At 41.0% G+C, this 17,472-nt stretch overlaps 1 protein-coding gene and 1 long non-coding RNA gene across 6 annotated transcripts in view; both read right to left on the reverse strand.

Annotated features, from left to right (window-relative positions):
* Window positions 1-17,472, reverse strand: part of Dnajc13 (DnaJ heat shock protein family (Hsp40) member C13) — a 109,532-nt gene that overhangs the window by 80,647 nt on the left and 11,413 nt on the right. For all 5 annotated transcript variants that reach the window (XR_010053994.1, NM_001108776.3, XM_063265807.1 and 2 more), the window contains exon 2: window positions 12,086-12,166. Coding sequence is in view for 4 of the 5 variants with exons in the window: in NM_001108776.3 (NP_001102246.2) it covers window positions 12,086-12,153 (68 nt within the window). In the remaining variant the exon portion in view is untranslated. The remainder of the gene's footprint in view (window positions 1-12,085; window positions 12,167-17,472) is intronic.
* LOC134480097 (uncharacterized) lies at window positions 400-12,077 on the reverse strand. The gene is made up of 2 exons (XR_010054266.1): window positions 4,212-12,077; window positions 400-4,117 (listed from the first exon to the last, which is right to left on the reverse strand). It is a non-coding gene; the product is annotated as an uncharacterized LOC134480097 (long non-coding RNA).

The following is a 17,472-nucleotide window of genomic DNA, read 5'->3' on the forward strand; positions in this document are numbered from 1 at the left end:
CATGTTGGTTAATCAATGGTTCAATGGTGATTAAATATAATTTATTTTTATATTTTCAAATTTAATGTTCTAAAATGTTATCAGAATTAAAAATCCATCCACCACCTATTTTAGTGGGAACTATTAATTATTCCTGCCTAAAAAATACAACTTTGGGGCAAGAGAGATGGCTCAGTGGTTAAGAGCACTGGCTGCTCTTTCAGAGGACCCAGGTTTAATTCCTAGGATCCGGGTTCACTTCCTAGCACCATGTAGCAGTTCACTGCTGTCTGTAACTCCAATTCCAGGGGATCCAACACCCTCACACAGGCATATGTGTAGGCAAAACACTAATGCATATAGTAAAAACAAAGGAAAGTTATATTTATTTTAAGAAAGGAAGGAAGGAAGGAAGGAAGGAAGGAAGGAAGGAGCGACGGAAGGAAGTAAGGAGGAGGGAGGGAATGAAGGAAGAATGAACGGCCTCTGCACAAACATGGCGATGTTAGCACAGACTAGGTGGGTAGGGCAGCAGCCAGGATGCTAGAGGAATTCTAAATAGGCCATTTCTCTTTAACTAAAGACTGCAGATGGCTAATTCTTTCAAAGTACTCTTTCATCAAAACCACCATGGGAAGGAAGGGAAGTATGGCCAGCAACTGCTCCACACAGCACATAAGGGGACGTTAATTCCTACTTAAGCAACTACCCCTTGAGTCTCTGTGTCGCAACTTTAAACAGGGAGGAAGGGGCTCGTGCTTCTCACTTTATTGCCTTTACTGAAAGTAACAACCCAAACAAAAGCTACTCCAATTATCAGTAATACTGATGAAGAGGGGCTTGTAAGGATAAAAGCAGAAATGTAACTAGAAAATTTTTAAAAATAAAAACAGCTCTTTAGATTCAAAGCATTACAATGAGCAACATATTAGCATAAGAAAATGTAAGAAAAAACTAGGAACAAAAAATTCCCTGCCATAGACATGGAATAAAGAAGAAAGTATCCTCTCCACGCCTGTGCAGATAAATGTCAAAACTAGGACCAATCACTGTAAAGACGGTCAGAAGACTGTGAAGACCGACACGGTGCAAACTACAGACTCGGCAGTGGAAAACTTTAAAAAGTGGAGAAGGGTAATGGAGGCGTCTCTTTTCCTTTCTTGGATATTATTTATTTACATTTCAAATGTAAATAGCCCTTTCCCGGTTTCCCAGCCATAAGCCCCTTAGCCCACCCACCTCCCCTTCTATAAAGGTGTTAAATGGAGGCATCTTAAGTCTGATGCTGAAACTCAGCAACTTGACAAGGAAAACTAAAACACTGGCCTGTTTTCAAAGCAGAAATAAATAACAACCAAGTAGTTTCAGGGAAACAAAGTTTAATTAGGAAGAGAAAAAAAAAACCAAACTCTTTATGACTAATAACTACTGAAAATACTCATATTCAGTAATACTGAATTATAAAAATGGGCACAAAAATAAATCAAACCATTTCCAGAGCTCTAAGTTTTTCTGCTTTTTACTGCTTTATACTTTTAAAAAAAGTGTAGACAGGCTGGAGAGTTGATTGCTCTTCCAGAGGTCCCGAGTTCAAATCCCAGCAACCACATGGTGGCTCACAACCATCTGTAATGGGATCTGATGCCCTCTCCTGGTGGGTCTGAAGGCAGAATACTCGTATACATAAAATAAATATTTTTTTTTCATTTTTCTTTTTTTCTTTTCCGGAGCTGGGGACCGAACCCAGGGCCTTGCGCTCTACCGCTGAGCTAAATCCCCAACCCCAAAATAAATATTTTTTAAAAAGATATATAGTACATTAACCAAAAGTTACTCCTAGACTCAAGAGGAACCAATTATGTGTCCATCAGAGTCAGTAAACGAAGTGCACTGAAATGGCTACAATATTTAGGGGTCTATGCCAGTGCTCTTGGCTACCCTCCAGCCTGACAGTGAAGCCCTACTGCTGAAAGCACTATGAACTTGAGCCAATAGAACAGAGAAATATCAAGATGGTACTGACCGGAAGCTTCACGACTACAGCGTTCATAGTGTTTAGAGGTTTCGCATACACTACAGGAGAGGAACAATAAGCATCAATCTTACCCAGCCGTGACTGTGTAAGCCACAGTGAGGAGTGAGTGGCCTGACAAGAAATGCCCACTGGCACAAGAGTGGTACAACTGTCATAGGAGTAACCAACTACCTTCTATCTGGTTTTAAGATCCACTCCACAACATGAAACCATGACCTGAGATTACGTCACAGACTCTAGAGGAGACCCTACTATTATTCTACCAAATAGGCAAAAGAGTAAACGGATTCTTTTTTAAGAAAAAGATTTATTTTATATATGTGAGTTCACTGTCACTCTCTTCAGACACACCAGAAGAGGGCATTGGATCCCATTACAGATGGTTGTGAGCCACCATGTGGTTGCTGGGATTTGAACTCAGGACCTCTGGAGGAGCAGTCAGTGCTCTTAACCACTGAGCCATCTCTCCAGCCCGAATAAACTGATTCCTAATGATGAAATGTTACACCTATAGATGAGCGCCATCTCTCAACCCTCCTCAGAAGCTCCTATTTGAAGAAGATGGTGACTAACAGGACCCACAACCAGTTATGGTGCTGAGCGCAGGAGAATGGAGTGTTCAGCCCCAAATGACACATGCATAATCAAAGCCCCTTCTCCCAGGGTTCTGGGATCATTGTGGGATAGGGGTGGAAAGAATGTAGGAGCCAAAGGTGGCTACAAGGAAATGGTATCTTCCAGGCTCAACAGGTCAGCCCCACACATAACTCACAGCAATTGTGACATATACAAGACCCGTGTAAGCTCCAGCCACGCCAAATCCCAATATGAAGAGCACAGGTGGGCATCAAGTCCCCCCACTCCCATCCAAAGAAACCACTGCTAAGTACGAGTCAGTTTCCTTTAAGAGGACAGCCCCTGGGAATCGACCATATTTCAATGAAGGGCATGCATCCAACAATGTAAGAACAACACAAATGGAAATTGATGGGTATTAAAAACAAATAATAATACTTTTGTTTCTTTATTGTCCATTTTTTCTAATCAGCATACCATATAATACAATGCCGAGGTTATTTCCATATGAGCAACAGGAAAATGATAGGACGTAAATTTTTTTATCATGGATAAAATTCATACTGTATTTTTCCCCAAAATGTTTAAGTCTAAAGTAGAACAAGAAACTAAAGAATGAAATTACTTTCTTCAAACAACATATTTCTCCCTAAGGTGAAGTCAGGTGAAGTCTGATGAAACAGGCAAGAACTTATCTCCATAGCTAGTCATAAAACATCAAAGAACTAGTCAATTAGTGGGAACTAAAAGAAATACACGGTTTCTAAAATTGATATTTGACCTGAAATATAAAATGAAATCATATGTTCAATAGAAATAATTTAAAGTTGCTATTTTCTAGAGTCACCTTTGAGTGTGAAGAATCTGAATCTGCAATCCAGAAGTAAGACGGCAGGGCCAGGGGTGGCTGCGGTCAAGCACTACGTGTGAAGCTCTTGCCCTGTGAGCAGTAAGTGCTGGGTGGAGATGGCAACCTGCCTGGTGCAGCCCCGGACGACAAGGGATCTGCAGAGCAGGCTGGGAGACGAGTCCTAACAGCCGGGCCTGGGTTTGACTGAGAGACCACACCCTGCCTCACTGACCAGGATGGAAGAGAACTAGAGGCTGATCCCTGATATCAACTTCCTACATGAATGCACATACATGCACACACATACTACATACACATACATGAAAAAAAAACAACCACTAAGGCTACAGAATCGATTTCATTTTGTGAGTGAAAAGAATAGCAATTACAGATCTAAAAATGTCCCAAGAATTAGCTATGTGCTTTCTCTGCGGATTAGTTAAAAATGTTCACTTCTATGTGTTCTTTTTCTCCTCTTTCCTACCTTACCGAGTCCCTTCTAACATCTGCATTAAACCGATGCTAGTCATTACAGCTCTATTTTGTGTTTTGTATAATATTTCAATATATTCTGAGACATGCCACTACGCACTGCAACTGATGCAGGAAGAGCAGGCCCAGAGGTCGTGTGTGCTACACAAGTGCTCTACCCTGATGTCTTACTCCTAAGTGCCCACCTACTACACAAGTGCTCTACCCTGATGTCTTACTCCTAAGTGCCCACCTACTACACAAGTGCTCTACCCTGATGTCTTACTCCTAAGTGCCCACCTACTACACAAGTGCTCTACCCTGATGTCTTACTCCTAAGTGCCCACCTACTGGCCGCTGCTCATTCTTCCCCTCATAAACCTGTGGCAAGTACCAGTATGTTTTCAACTTCCACAAGATGAACTTTGTAAGAACCCATGTGTCCGAGCTCCACACAGTGCCCACCTTTCTATGCCTGCCTACTGTGACCTTCAGTTCTATTCACGTCACAAATGACAATTCCATTCATTTTACGTCTGAATGATAATCCACTGTGTATATGCACCACCACACTTTGTACATCTGTCAGCCCATGGGTGCTTAGAATGTACCATTCCTGGGCTTGTGTGAATAGTTGTAAAATAAGCATGAGATTGAAGATGCTTATTTTCTTCAAATTGTCTCTTTTATTTATATACCCAATAATAGGTTACCTGTATCCTATAACAGTTCTGCTTTGGCACTTTTTTTCTTGTTGTATCTATAAGCTTTTCTTTCTTTCTTTCTTTCTTTCTTTCTTTCTTTCTTTCTTTCTTTCTCTCTTTTCTTTCCTTTTCTTTCTTTTTTTATTAGGTATATTTCTTTTTTTTTTTTTTCTATTCTTTTTTTTGGAGCTGGGGACCGAACCCAGGGCCTTGAGCTTGCTAGGCAAGCGCTCTACCACTGAGCCAAATCCCCAACCCCTAGGTATATTTCTTTATTTACATTTCACATGTTATTCCCTTTCCCAGTTTCCTGTCCATAAATCCCCTCTCCTCCCCTTCCCTGATATGGGTATCCCCCATCCATCCCCCTTAATGTGCCCCCTATATTTCCTGCACTGGGGGTCCAACCTTGGCAGGACCAAGGGCTTCCCCAACTGGCTATTCTTCCCCACTGGTGCCCCAACAAGGCTATTCTCTGCTACAGATGCAGTTGGAGCCCTGGGTCAGTCCATGTGTAGTGGTTTAGTCCCTGGAAGCTCTGGTTGGTTGGCATTGTTATTTTTATGGGGTTGCGAGCTCCTTCAACTCTTTCAATCCTTCCTCTAATTCCCCCAAGGGGGTCCTGTTCTCAGTTTGGTGGTTTGCTGCTAGCATTGACTGCTGTATTGGGCATGCCCTTTCAGTATGCACTTTTTAGCTTCATCAATCTTATCTAGTTTTGGTGGCTAGGTATATAAGGGCCATGAGTGGGGTTGCTTTGGCATTTTTAAAGATCTTTCCGCTACACTAATTTACATTCCAATCAACAGTGCCTAAGGGCCATTTCCTAACCGCCCTCCCTGAACCTGCCTTTAGTTTTCCTGGTGATAGCCATTCTTACTAAGGTGAAATGATACCTGGTGGTTTCACTTACATTTCCCTGATAACAAATGACACTGAGCATTTCTTCACATGTGGGTGGTCATTTGCATGTTTTTAAAATGTCTACCTAGGGCTTTGTCCTCCCATTTTTTGTCTGTTTAGTTCCTGGAGTTCTTTACTGCATAATTTGCAGATGCGTTCTCTCATTCTGTAGCTCGTCCCATTTCCTCCTGTTGTACAGCAGGCTTTCAGTTTGCTGATGTGTGTTTATTTTGCTTTCTTTTCCTGTGCTTTAGAGCTCTTGCTACTCTATTCTGCCCAACCCCCCCCCCAATCTTGGCCACTTCAATACCTTAAAATATTTCTGTTTTCTTCTCGACAGTAACAGTGGTTTAATCCCTTTGTTAACATTCTTCTCATAAAACACTGCCACTGAGCTCAGTTGGTCTAAAAGCACTTTTTGGTGTGATGGCAGCATTCTGTATCTGTCAACACCATGCCTATTCAAGGGTGCAGAAGTTACAAGGAAGCTACAGAGAACTTAACATGCATAAATGCAACTGATTTGTATGTGTAATTTAAACTTAATTCATAAATTCTAACTAGAAAAAATATAATCCTATGGAATTAAATTACAAAAGAGATAGACTAAACAAAGCAGAATTCATGAGAAATTCAAGACAAATGATGCCATAAACATAATCTAAAGGAATATAAAAATATTTCCCTCAAGTGAAAAATTAATACTCATCACTGACTTGATCTATGATACCTGTTTTCTTTTTATTTGGGAACTAAAATATATACCATATAACCATATACCATATAACCATATACTATATAACCATCTGCCTAAAGGGAACCCGGATATTTAGTCTTCATAGTTCATGGACTAATATAACATAATAACTTATTTAAAAACAATGTCTACTACCCATTAGCTATGCTATTAAATACCAGGAAACTAATGGTCAAGAAACAAAAGGTTTTTTTTTCATATACACCTAGATTTTTATAGGGAAAGCTTTATACATTTACATAAAACATATTTATTTGTATATGACATAACTTCTATAAATAAAAATGCTATAATGTCCTTAAATCTTCTAGTCTTTATGAGTACCGTTATCAACTCCAAAACAAATTTAATAGCTGGGCAGTAGTGGTGTACACCTTTAACCCCAGCACTTGGAGAGGAATGGACAGGCAGATAGATCTCGGAGTTCAAGGTCAGCCTGGTCTACAGAGTGAGTTCCAAGACAACCAGGGCCACACCGAGAACCCCGTCTCAAATCAAACAAACAAAACCAACTTTCATGACATGATTTTCTTCATGATGTCAGTGCTGACAGACATAACCACTGGATGCCACTGCAGTATCAAACTGCTTATGCAGAAAATTCCCATCATCTAGTTTTATCACAGTAGAGAAAACCCAACTTTCCTTTCTATGGAAACAGTATGGAAAAGGTTACTGTCAGAAAAAAAACATCTCTCAAGGTCTCGAAATCTTTTGACCTGTGCATACTGCTTTTTAAAAAGAGATCTCTTTTAACTGGGTCCAAACCCGTGTCTTTGTGTGAGTTTGTAAGCTGTGGATTTATAGATGTGAGCACTGTACCTGTGGAGACAAGCGGCATCAGTCTGCCTGGAGCTACAGTGAGAGGTGGCTGTGAGCTGCCCAAAATGGTGCTGGGAATCAAACTTCCATCCTCTGCACTGAGCCATCATTCAAGTCTTGTATACTCCTAAAGCTTAAAATAATTCTTTCACTGGCCTCAAAAAAAACCCCAAGCAAACTTACTCATAGTTAGAACAAAGTAGTTTATGTCATGAGAGTAGGGCCCACAATTTACAGCATAAGCTCTCGTCCTACTATAAAAATGGTGACAAACACAACTTGATGTGGGGGGAGGGGGCTTATACCGAGGGGGGCTCCCCCTTGGCAAAGGAGAAGGTGGAATGGGGGAAGATCTGTGTAAGGGGGTACTGGGAGGAAAGGGGGTGCTGATATTGGGATATAAAGTGAATAAATTAATTTTAAAAAGGTACTAATTAAATAGTAATTTCCCGATTCTGTAGATACTGACAATCATTCCTCTCAAGAAAGCAAATATCTATATTTTCTCCAATTTTCAGTTTCTGATCCAAGCTCCATCTTTCAGCTTTACACAGAACAGGCCTAATTCTTCTTCCGGTGAGACTTTCACTGTAAGTTTCTGCCTATTATACATTGAGCACTCAAGTCATTTTAGGATAGGCCTGAATGCTACCTTTTCAAAATCTATAGTATTCTCATGGAACCTAGGATTTTTTTTTTCATTAGTAAATCCCACACTCCAGTTACCTGAACCAAAACGTTAGTCCACTTAATAATAAAACTAAGGACAAGTGAACTAGAGAGCTCTGAAGGGTTAGAAGAGTGGGAATGTGTGTGCACTGTGAAGTCCTTACTCAACCCCTAGGGACTTGGAACTAACTTGGGGAGATAAAGGAATAAAGAAGACACACACACACACACACACACACACACACACAGAGGAAGCTGGGGGTTGGGTGGGTTTGGGTCTCTGACAGAGGAGCCTCAGTGCCTGAAAGCCCTGCATGTTTACTGTACAAGGTTGAACAGAGAGGTGGGCACTGGATGCAACTGGACAAGGAGGTGGCCCTATTACACAGATTATAGGAGGCAGGATTTTATGATACCTAATTGGATCAAGGAAACAGGTTTACATATTCTTGGCAAGAGCTGTCTTTGTAAGGAAGAAGTCTTCAGGCTGTGAATACCCAGGGGCAGAGAGACACATTGGACAGTTTCTGCATTCTGTCAACATTGCCGTGGGATGTGTCTGAGGCTAGGACCCTTGACACGGCAAGCTCACATCAACAGCACACATGCACTCAGGACTTCACCTTCAGGATTTCCTCTGCTTCCCACAGAGCCCTGCTATTACAGGAGGTACCAGGACACAATAGTTATGCCCACCAACTTGGCAGTCCAACTGCCTGCATTCAAATACCTGATGGGCTAATCAGTTGGTAAGTGACAGTTTCCTCATCTGAAAAATGTGGGTAACATACGTATCACATAATGTAAGAATTAGAAAAAACAATGCATGTTAGGGGCTTTAAACCTATGTGCCTGACTTGTAAGCAAATAATCACTGCGAGCTATTACTACAGCTGATTTTCTTTCCTCCCTGCTAGAGAAATGAATATTAATTGGGAGAGAGGGGGCTTTTAAAATTTCTAGAAAATGGGGTTGGGGATTTAGCTCAGTGGTAGAGCGCTTGCCTAGCAAGCACAAGGCCCTGGGTTCGGTCCCCAGCTCCGAAAAAAAGAAAAGAAAAAAAAATTTCTAGAAAATCAACTGATTATAATTCCATGCCTTAAATATTCCTTTATTGATCATGACTATTTCAGTACATTCATATTTAAAACAAAGAATAAAAGAAGTGGGCAAATCTGTCATTCTGGTTATAACATCAGGATACTCAGTTTCTGGTGGAAACCCACTTTACCTAAGAGGGCTCATTCTCATGAGAAACTGTATTCCCCAGGGAAGAGAAACAATGGATTATGACAAACTCTAAAATCTCTGTCCCAGTAACTCATCAAGATCCCTCCTCACTTATAAGGGCACCCCATGAAACGCATCATTTTAAAGGCCTCAGGTTCTGAGTCGGGATCAGTGGCCAGAGTCTTTCTCAGATCAGATGGTACAAATTCAGTACACTGTAAAATATAAGACTGCTATAAAGACATGATCCAGTTTATACTTTCAAATTTCATACTGTCTGGTCGCAGTTACAGGGAGTTCTATAGACAGCGTGGGGAGAGGTCAGGATGGACTCATCTGAGGCGGAGGCTGGTAACATCGAAGCCAGAATCCAAGAGAAATAAGCCCCTCAGAGTTGTCTGCTCATTACAACTGCTAGGTGTAAACACCAAGAAGCAAAGAAAAACACCAAAAAGCAAAGAGAAAATATCTTCTCCTGTCCAGCTTATTCCTGAACATAAGCATAACAAGTTACCAGCTTCCTCACTTTCCCCACTCCCTCCCCCTCCAGCTCCCCTCACCCGACTCCAGGGTCATCATGACTGTTTCTAATGTGAGCATCTGTCACTGAATTTCACAGACCAAATGACAATTTTCCTACCCTACTGTGCTTAAAATCCTGTTTGGATACTAAAGTCCCACTCAAATTTATAGCATGTGCTCTACCAACAAACACTGGAGTGAACCTTAGGCAGTGTGCACTTGTAAACCCATCTAGAAAGAAACAATGTATTACTGTGAAGTCTCCCACAGCGGGTCTGCACTTCCACTTTAGCCAATCATCTGTACCTTTCTTCCCGCCTGGAGGCTTGCTTAAGCCACAGAGAAAATCGTGTTTTCATGGAAGAAAAGTGCTTTTACTCCCTGTAACCTTCCTTTCTTGCTCTCAGAAGAAACATGTAATTAAATTATGTATGGACTTCCCAAGTGGGAAAAACAATGAGTAGAGAAGAAAGGCTGCTTTCCCAGCCCTGGGCTCTACGCTCAAAACCAACAACCCTCTGCTAGTAAAAGCAGGAAGCTTCTGGAAGTGAGGCATGGTGGGGAGGACACAAAGGTACAGAAACGGGTCACATGACATCTCTGAGGCACAATCTGGAAGGTTATCTCTAAGTGAGGCATGTGAAGAGAAAGGAAAGGAATGTATTCATTTGACTGCCACAGTCAGTAAATCTCCCCAGATGGCAGAGCTGGAATAGCAATGTGTATGGCTCTAGAATCTCTGAAAACAAGCCCAATTCTAAAAGGAAAAAAAAAAAACAAAAACACATGAAGAATGTGTTTTTTAAATACATTTTTAGGGAGAAGGTTCAACTAGCAACTAAAAATAAAACTTTTTTTTTCTTTTTTTTCCGGAGCTGGGGACCGAACCCAGGGCCTTGCCAAGCGCTCTACCACTGAGCTAAATCCCCAACCCCAAAATAAAACTTTGAATCACGTTTTTGTTTATGTTTTTATGGTAAGAGTGCTGAAGAATACTTTAAACCCGGATTCAAATTGGTCAGAAAATAAGCAAGTATAATGGATTTCAATTCTGGTGCTGCACAATGCACACAGGAAACTGAAACCACTGTCTGAGGAAAGGGGACTGAGGAGAACGCCCTGTTGAAAGGAACCCCAAGTAAGGGGAGGCCTCCTGCTCATGGGTGGGAAGCATTAGCACTGCCGAGAGGTGGCGCCCTCCAGCGGACAAAACACTCAGCACAATGCCACTCAAACCCCAGCCACTGCAGTAAGATTAACACGCACGGAAAATTGCTACAGCAGTAGGAGAAATACAGACTAGTCCACACAATACTGACGTTGCAGCCTCATCCCTCCCAGTCTCAAAGGGTACCAAGCTATAGTAAATCAAAACAACATGTTAGGGACTTTATCATAGATAGGTATCCAGATCAATGGAATCAAACTGAAAATTCACATATGGTCAAATGACTTTTGACAAGGGTGTTAAACACTCAATGGGAAAAGAATAGTCTTTTCTTTTCAGCAAGTGATTCAGGTACAAGTAGATCCTCATTGCACACCATATAAAGTTAATTCAAAATTAAAGTTATAAAAATCACACAAGGAAATGTAGGAAAAAAAATCATTGTAATCTTAGATTAAGCAACAGCTTATAAATGACAAAAAGAACAAGAGAGACAAAAGAGACAAGCTGGATTTCATCAAAATTAAAAACTGTGTACTTTACAGAGCAGCATTAGGAGAGTTGGAAGTCATCCCTCAGAACTGGAACAGTGTATGCTGAACATTAATCTAGTATAAAATTTGTGTTTAAAGAATTTCTACAGCTGGACAATCAGAGAGACAACATAATTTAAAAATGGATGAATAAGATTCACACTACCTAGTACACACCAATTTTCTCTAACTTTGCTCAACGAAACTATGAGGGGACACACATAGTACTCTACAAGGGTAGAAATTATGCTCCCTAACATGTAAGTTCATAAAGCAAGAAATTAACAGAAAACAAATCCAAGCAATCAGATCTTTCAAAATTAGTGAGTTTGCTAAGGTAAGTCAGAAACACTAGTGTTCAAGCATTGGGCTACCCGAAAGGCTACATGCCCATAGGGAGGGAACATAAGGACATCTTGGTCTGACTAAAACAAATATAAATATGAAATGATACCGTTTCCATCCAAGAAAAAAATTCTAACAAAAAATTTTATTCAAATAAATAATTAAATAAATACAGTCTTTAAAAGCTCCAAACCTCAGCAGAGGCAAATGGTTGTTTCACAGGTCTGACTGGCAATGAAGTTGGCAACACTGTAGCACAAGATGGATGACAGCGACACTGTAGCAACCCAAGCCCCTTGTTACTTTTCTTTCTTTCTATTTTTTTAAGAAAAATCTAGAAAGATCAAAAGAAAGGGGGACAGCAATGCATTCCAACATGACATGTGCATTTAAAATGAGCACAAAGCTTTGAAGAGAAAGCCCAAGAACACTGTTGGGTTGTGCCTCACCATTAAAGAACTGACACTGGGCTGAAATGATTCTTTATAGACATTCAGAAAAGTAAAGGAAAGAATACTTACTTTCCTCTCCATGAGTGCTTGGTTGTGTAGAAACATGCCAGATCCTTATTTTCCCTAATTATGTTCATTTTGTGCTGAAACCTGGAAGACAGAGGTATGGATTCCCTTAATACAGTGTTATACAGTTTTAATTTCCCCAAATCCCTCATAGCAAGGGAGAGCATTTCTCAGTTCCCTAGCTCTGCATTATTGTAAGGTTTAAAAAACACAGGACTGCTCAATGCTGTCTGTGTTCAGCACTGTATCCTGATTGTCTTCCCAAACATTTCTTTTTCCCTGGACCCACTAGACTTTGCTGCTCAAGGACAAATGTTGTCCTTGATCAACATCCTGAGTACAAGTTTTCAGATGAAGAAACTTCATCCAGTACTGTCAAATTGTCACACCGTGCCTTGATACATGGCAAGCACCTAAAGTTAATTGTCAAGAGTCAAATGGTTACAGTTGGTTTTGTAGTACAGCTAGGGGCTGGCCACACTGCTGTCCTTGGCACTTTAGACAGTTTTTCCTAAGAATTTACAAATAAGAACTCTTTAAATTAGGAAAGTTAATACATGTCCACAATAATAAATCTAAACTGCCCATGAGGTTATCTTTCATCTTAGAATCCAAAGGTATGCACTGCGGCCTTCCTTCTATTTAGAAAAAAAAATCATCTTTTCAAAACAAACAAATAAACAAACAAGATGGGCATGGAGACAGGCAGAGCTCTCTGAGTTCAGCGGTACACACTGAGACCATGTCTCAAAACAAACAACCCACCACAAGACGATCATGCACCCTCCACAGAAGGAGGTACCTTTCCCCATAGAATTAAGCATCCATTGAGAACATATTTAAGGCTGCATAGTATTCCATTTCCTAGCCATGTGAGGACAGCACTACCAAAGTGTCACTGTTTATTACCAGACTGTATCAAAGCAATAAAGAGAGTGAAGCTGAGAGTTTAGAGACGTTTATATCGGTCTGATTAGAGCTGCTGAATTTGTGATGACTCGGTGCATGGGCTGAGAAGGCAGCTTCATTGTAACCTAACAGCATGCAAACCCAGAAACCACTTACTTCATGGGGCATGGGAGGAACAACACTTGAATCCAGGTAACTTTGAAGATGGTATTTAGGTGACTCCTAACGAAAGGCTGGTGATGTTTTTGAAGACACGGCATAACTTATATATACAAAAGCTAAGTTTTGTGGTGCCTGGTTTCTCAGCTGTGATGTGGGCCCTTCTCTCTGACCTTACTAAAAATTACTGTAGGATGCTTACCAAAATGTACTAATTCAGACAGGAATTATAGCTTGCTTGGGCTTGCTTTACATCTTTACATAGGGCAATTCCTTTTTTGAAGCTAGTTCATAAACCATAAATTCACCCTCTTAAGTACAGGATTCTATTAGTTTAGTTACAACCTTCCACAGACATCACCAACTCAAAATCCTCCTCATCAGTCCAACCAGAAAGCAGTTTGTACTCTCAGCAGGACACAGGAGATCTTTGAGTTTGAGGCCAGTGTGATCTACAGTGAGCTCCAAGCTACATAATACCCTGTCTCAAGAACAATCAACTAATCAAACAAACAAACACCCTAGATCTCCTCGTCCCAGCACCCGGGAGTGAGAAACAGACTTTCTGCTAGTGAGTTTCTCCCTACATAAGGGACATTGCCAAGCAATGCTCTACTGTGTGGATAAGTATTTTGTTCACTCATCCACTGAGGGACATTTGTTGGTCCTACTTTCTGGCTATTACACACAATGCTACTATGACACGTGTATGTGAGCTGTTGTGGAACAAAGAGAGTCCTTACTCTCTTCCTCTTTGTTTTTCACAACCTGACTTTACCCTCTACACAGACCTGGATGGTCTGGAGCGTACTGCTTCTACTTCACAGTGAGAGCTCCCCTAACCACATTGCTTTAGACCGTTACCACCCTCCTCTCTCTATACTCCTTACTCCTGTAGTCCCTACTTTCGCCTCAGTACTCTTCAGAGTCTAAAGCCCAGTTTGTTATTTATCTAATGTATCTCTGGAGTCTGACAAGAAAGTCTGACACAGAACGGTCACAGTGTACAAGCGTCTATGAGAGAGCAACAATTCCATGGGCAGTCCTGATGGGCACCTAAAATAAAGCCTGATGCTCTAACAGGGGCAGTCCGAGCAAGGTTTTGTCCTATCTTCTAGAAAAGCACCATTAATTCATATTCTAAGGAACAGAAGCACAACGCCAATTTTTGAATCCTTTGTTAATTATCAGAAAGAAGAAATTTATCTTACAGTCAACAGGTATTTTCTTACTGGTATCAAGCAAATGCGGCTGGGCCCCTTTCCTTACACTGCACTGGGACGACCCTTTATTTAAGCTGGTGTGACCTTTGTTTTACTGGGAGAGACACTTTGTTTATTTCTGTATTTTGTATATGATATAACTCAAGGAGCCAATCAAGATTCAACCTTCTGAATCAGTGGCAGTAATCAATGCCAAAGAGAAAGCTAGCTTTAAAGATTCAGAGCAAGCACGCACGCAAGCAGCACCCCCAGAGTGCACATATGGTACAGCTTCCCTTACACGTACTACAAATAAACACTGGGATGATAAAGGAGAAAGATGCACAAATAGGTGAACAGATGATATTGAAGAATGAGGTTTGGACTCTTGAGGAAACAGAATGCCTGCGTCCATAACAAAGCAAACTGAAAAGGAAGAAAAATGCTTTTGAGGAGAAATTGGTATTGTTACAGTATCATAAAGTAAGAACGGGAGCAACCCTGCTGGCCTAATGACAGGCACACACTGGGAACCTAGCACTTGGGTGGCCAAAGCTGGAGGACAATGGGACCAGGCTGGCTACCTAGTTTCCAGGTAAGTCAGTACCACATAGCTAGTCCCATCTCAAAACTAATACAAAGTAAGAATATTTTAAAATATTAACCCTACATAACTTAGGGTATGAGCTATAAGAAAAAGACATGATCCCTACTAAATCTACAAGGGGCCAAAGGCAAAATAATTTTGCAATTAATGACAATAGAGATTTAAGAATTCTTTTTTTTAACACTAAGATTTTTTTTAAAAGAATGATTGATTGATTATAAGCACACTGCAGTCTTCAGACACACCAGAAGAGGGCATCAGACCTCATTACAGATAGTTGTGAACCACCATGTGGTTGCTGGGATTTGAACTCAGGACCTCTGGAAGAGCAGTCAACCACTCAGTGCTCTCAACCACTAAGCCATCTCTCCAGCCAGAGATTAATGAATTCTTAAACATCTGAAGAATGAATTTGAGTGTCACTGGCATTGGCTGGTCCACACTGTTTGCAGAAGGATGAAATTTCAGGAAGGGTGAGAACACATGGAAAGGACTTTGAGGCAAGGACAGATAGGCAGGTCTAACACATGCTATAAAAAAATAAAAACAAGGGCTGGAGAGATGGCTCAGTGGTTAAGAGCACTGACTGTTCTTTCAGAGGTCCTGAGTTCAATTCCCAGCAACCACATGGTGGCTCATGACCATCTGTAATGGGGATCCAATGCCCTCTTCCGATGTGTCTGAAGACAGCAACAATGTACTCACATACATGAAATAAATAAATCTTAAAAAAAAAAATGAAAACAAAAGCTACCAGGATTGCTTGTTAAAGGAAAATTACATTCCTTTTTCTTTCTTCCTTTCTTTCTTTCTTTCTTTTTTTTTTTTCCAGAGCTGAGGACTGAACCCAGGGCCTACCACTGAGCTAAATCCCCAACCCCTGGAACATTCCTAATGCAGATTAGCATGCTGACAGAAAAGACAACAGATTAGGAACATACTTGAAGCCCACACATCAAGATTCCTCTAGCTGGGACCAGAGAGATGGCTCAGAGGTTTAAAATACTGGCTGTTTTGCAGAGGACAACCTAGGCTGTTTTTTGTAGAAGACCTAGGTTCAATTCCCAGAACCCCAAGATGGCTCACAACGATCTGTAACTCCAGCCTCAGGCTCTAATGCCCTCTGATCCCCGCTAGGCACCAGACACACATAAAAAAAAAAAAAAAAAAAAAAAAAGAGAGAGAGAGAGAGAGAGAGAGAGAGAGAGAAGCAGATAAAATAAATCAACCTAAAAAAATTAAAATCTGGTAACTAATTTCACAACATCTCACCATTCTCTGGGCAATACTCTGGGAGCTCCTGCTGCTGAACGGTCTTCAAAGCCAATAAAGCAAAGGTGATCTTTATGGACAGGAACTGCTCCTTAGCACCAAAGGCCTGCTCTCTGGTCATGCTACATTCAGACAAGTATGTCTGAGTGATAACGGGGCAGGCAGGAAACAGGGACCCATGTAGTCGAGTCATCTTACAAATAACATAATTCAGTGCTGGTATCTCTGCATAGCTTCAAAATGGAATCCTAATAACCACTGAAGGGCATCTGCAAGCCAGGGAGACTGTGATTCACCCCACAATGCCTCTTACCACATACTCCGTTGTTAGCGCCTGCACTAAGCATCTAGCACTCATTTTATCAAATCCTGTGGCCCCGAGGGTACCCATTTTGTTGACAACTAAACTGAGAGTTGGAGAAATTCAATTACATCCTAAGGTTACCCAGCTAATTACATGGATGGATCAGGCTCTACCCCAGTCTCCTAACTCTTTTTTTTTTAAAGATGTATTTATTTATTATATATGAGTACACTGTAGCTGTCTTCAGATACACCAGAAGAAGGCATCAGATCTCTTTACAGATGATTGTGAGCCACCAAGTGGTTGCTGGGAATTGAACTCAGGACCTCTGGAAGAGCAGTCGGTGCTCTTAACCACTGAGCCATCTCTCCAGCCCCTAACTCTTTATTCTATATATTTAACCCAAACTTTCCTGAATTCCCTCGTCCTCAAGAAATCCACTCTCACCACACCATCTTGTATCATTGACAGCACATTCCTGGGATAGCTGAAAACTTACTTCAATTATTATCTTTACCTGGAAAGAATCAAACCCCTGTATGAACTTCTGAAACTACAAATTCAAACAGAGAAACAAAGGACCCCAGAAAATGCAAGCCGAAGACGCCAAAGCTGCTATTGTACACCTGTGAGAACAATCCATAAAGCACTTCCACCTAAACCAGCTAGCCACCCTTTGAACTTTCCAGTGTTGCAAACCAACACGTGATAGCACTCTGCCAGAGCATGACTTCAGGTACTTCTCAAGGAGACTTCAGAAAAAGGGTATTTTAACGAACTTTGAGCCTTTGAAAAATAACCAGATTTTGGTCTGAGGCTGGGACCTACCCCTCCCAGTAGGATGGTATTAACTCTTCTAAATTTTCAAGTTTATTTATGCTCTCAGGAAAATCTTTTTAAAGACCCAAAGAATAACAGGTGGCCTGAAAACAGCATT

This window comes from Rattus norvegicus, chromosome 8 (genome assembly GCF_036323735.1).
Source record: "Rattus norvegicus strain BN/NHsdMcwi chromosome 8, GRCr8, whole genome shotgun sequence".
Lineage (NCBI taxonomy): Eukaryota > Metazoa > Chordata > Mammalia > Rodentia > Muridae > Rattus > Rattus norvegicus.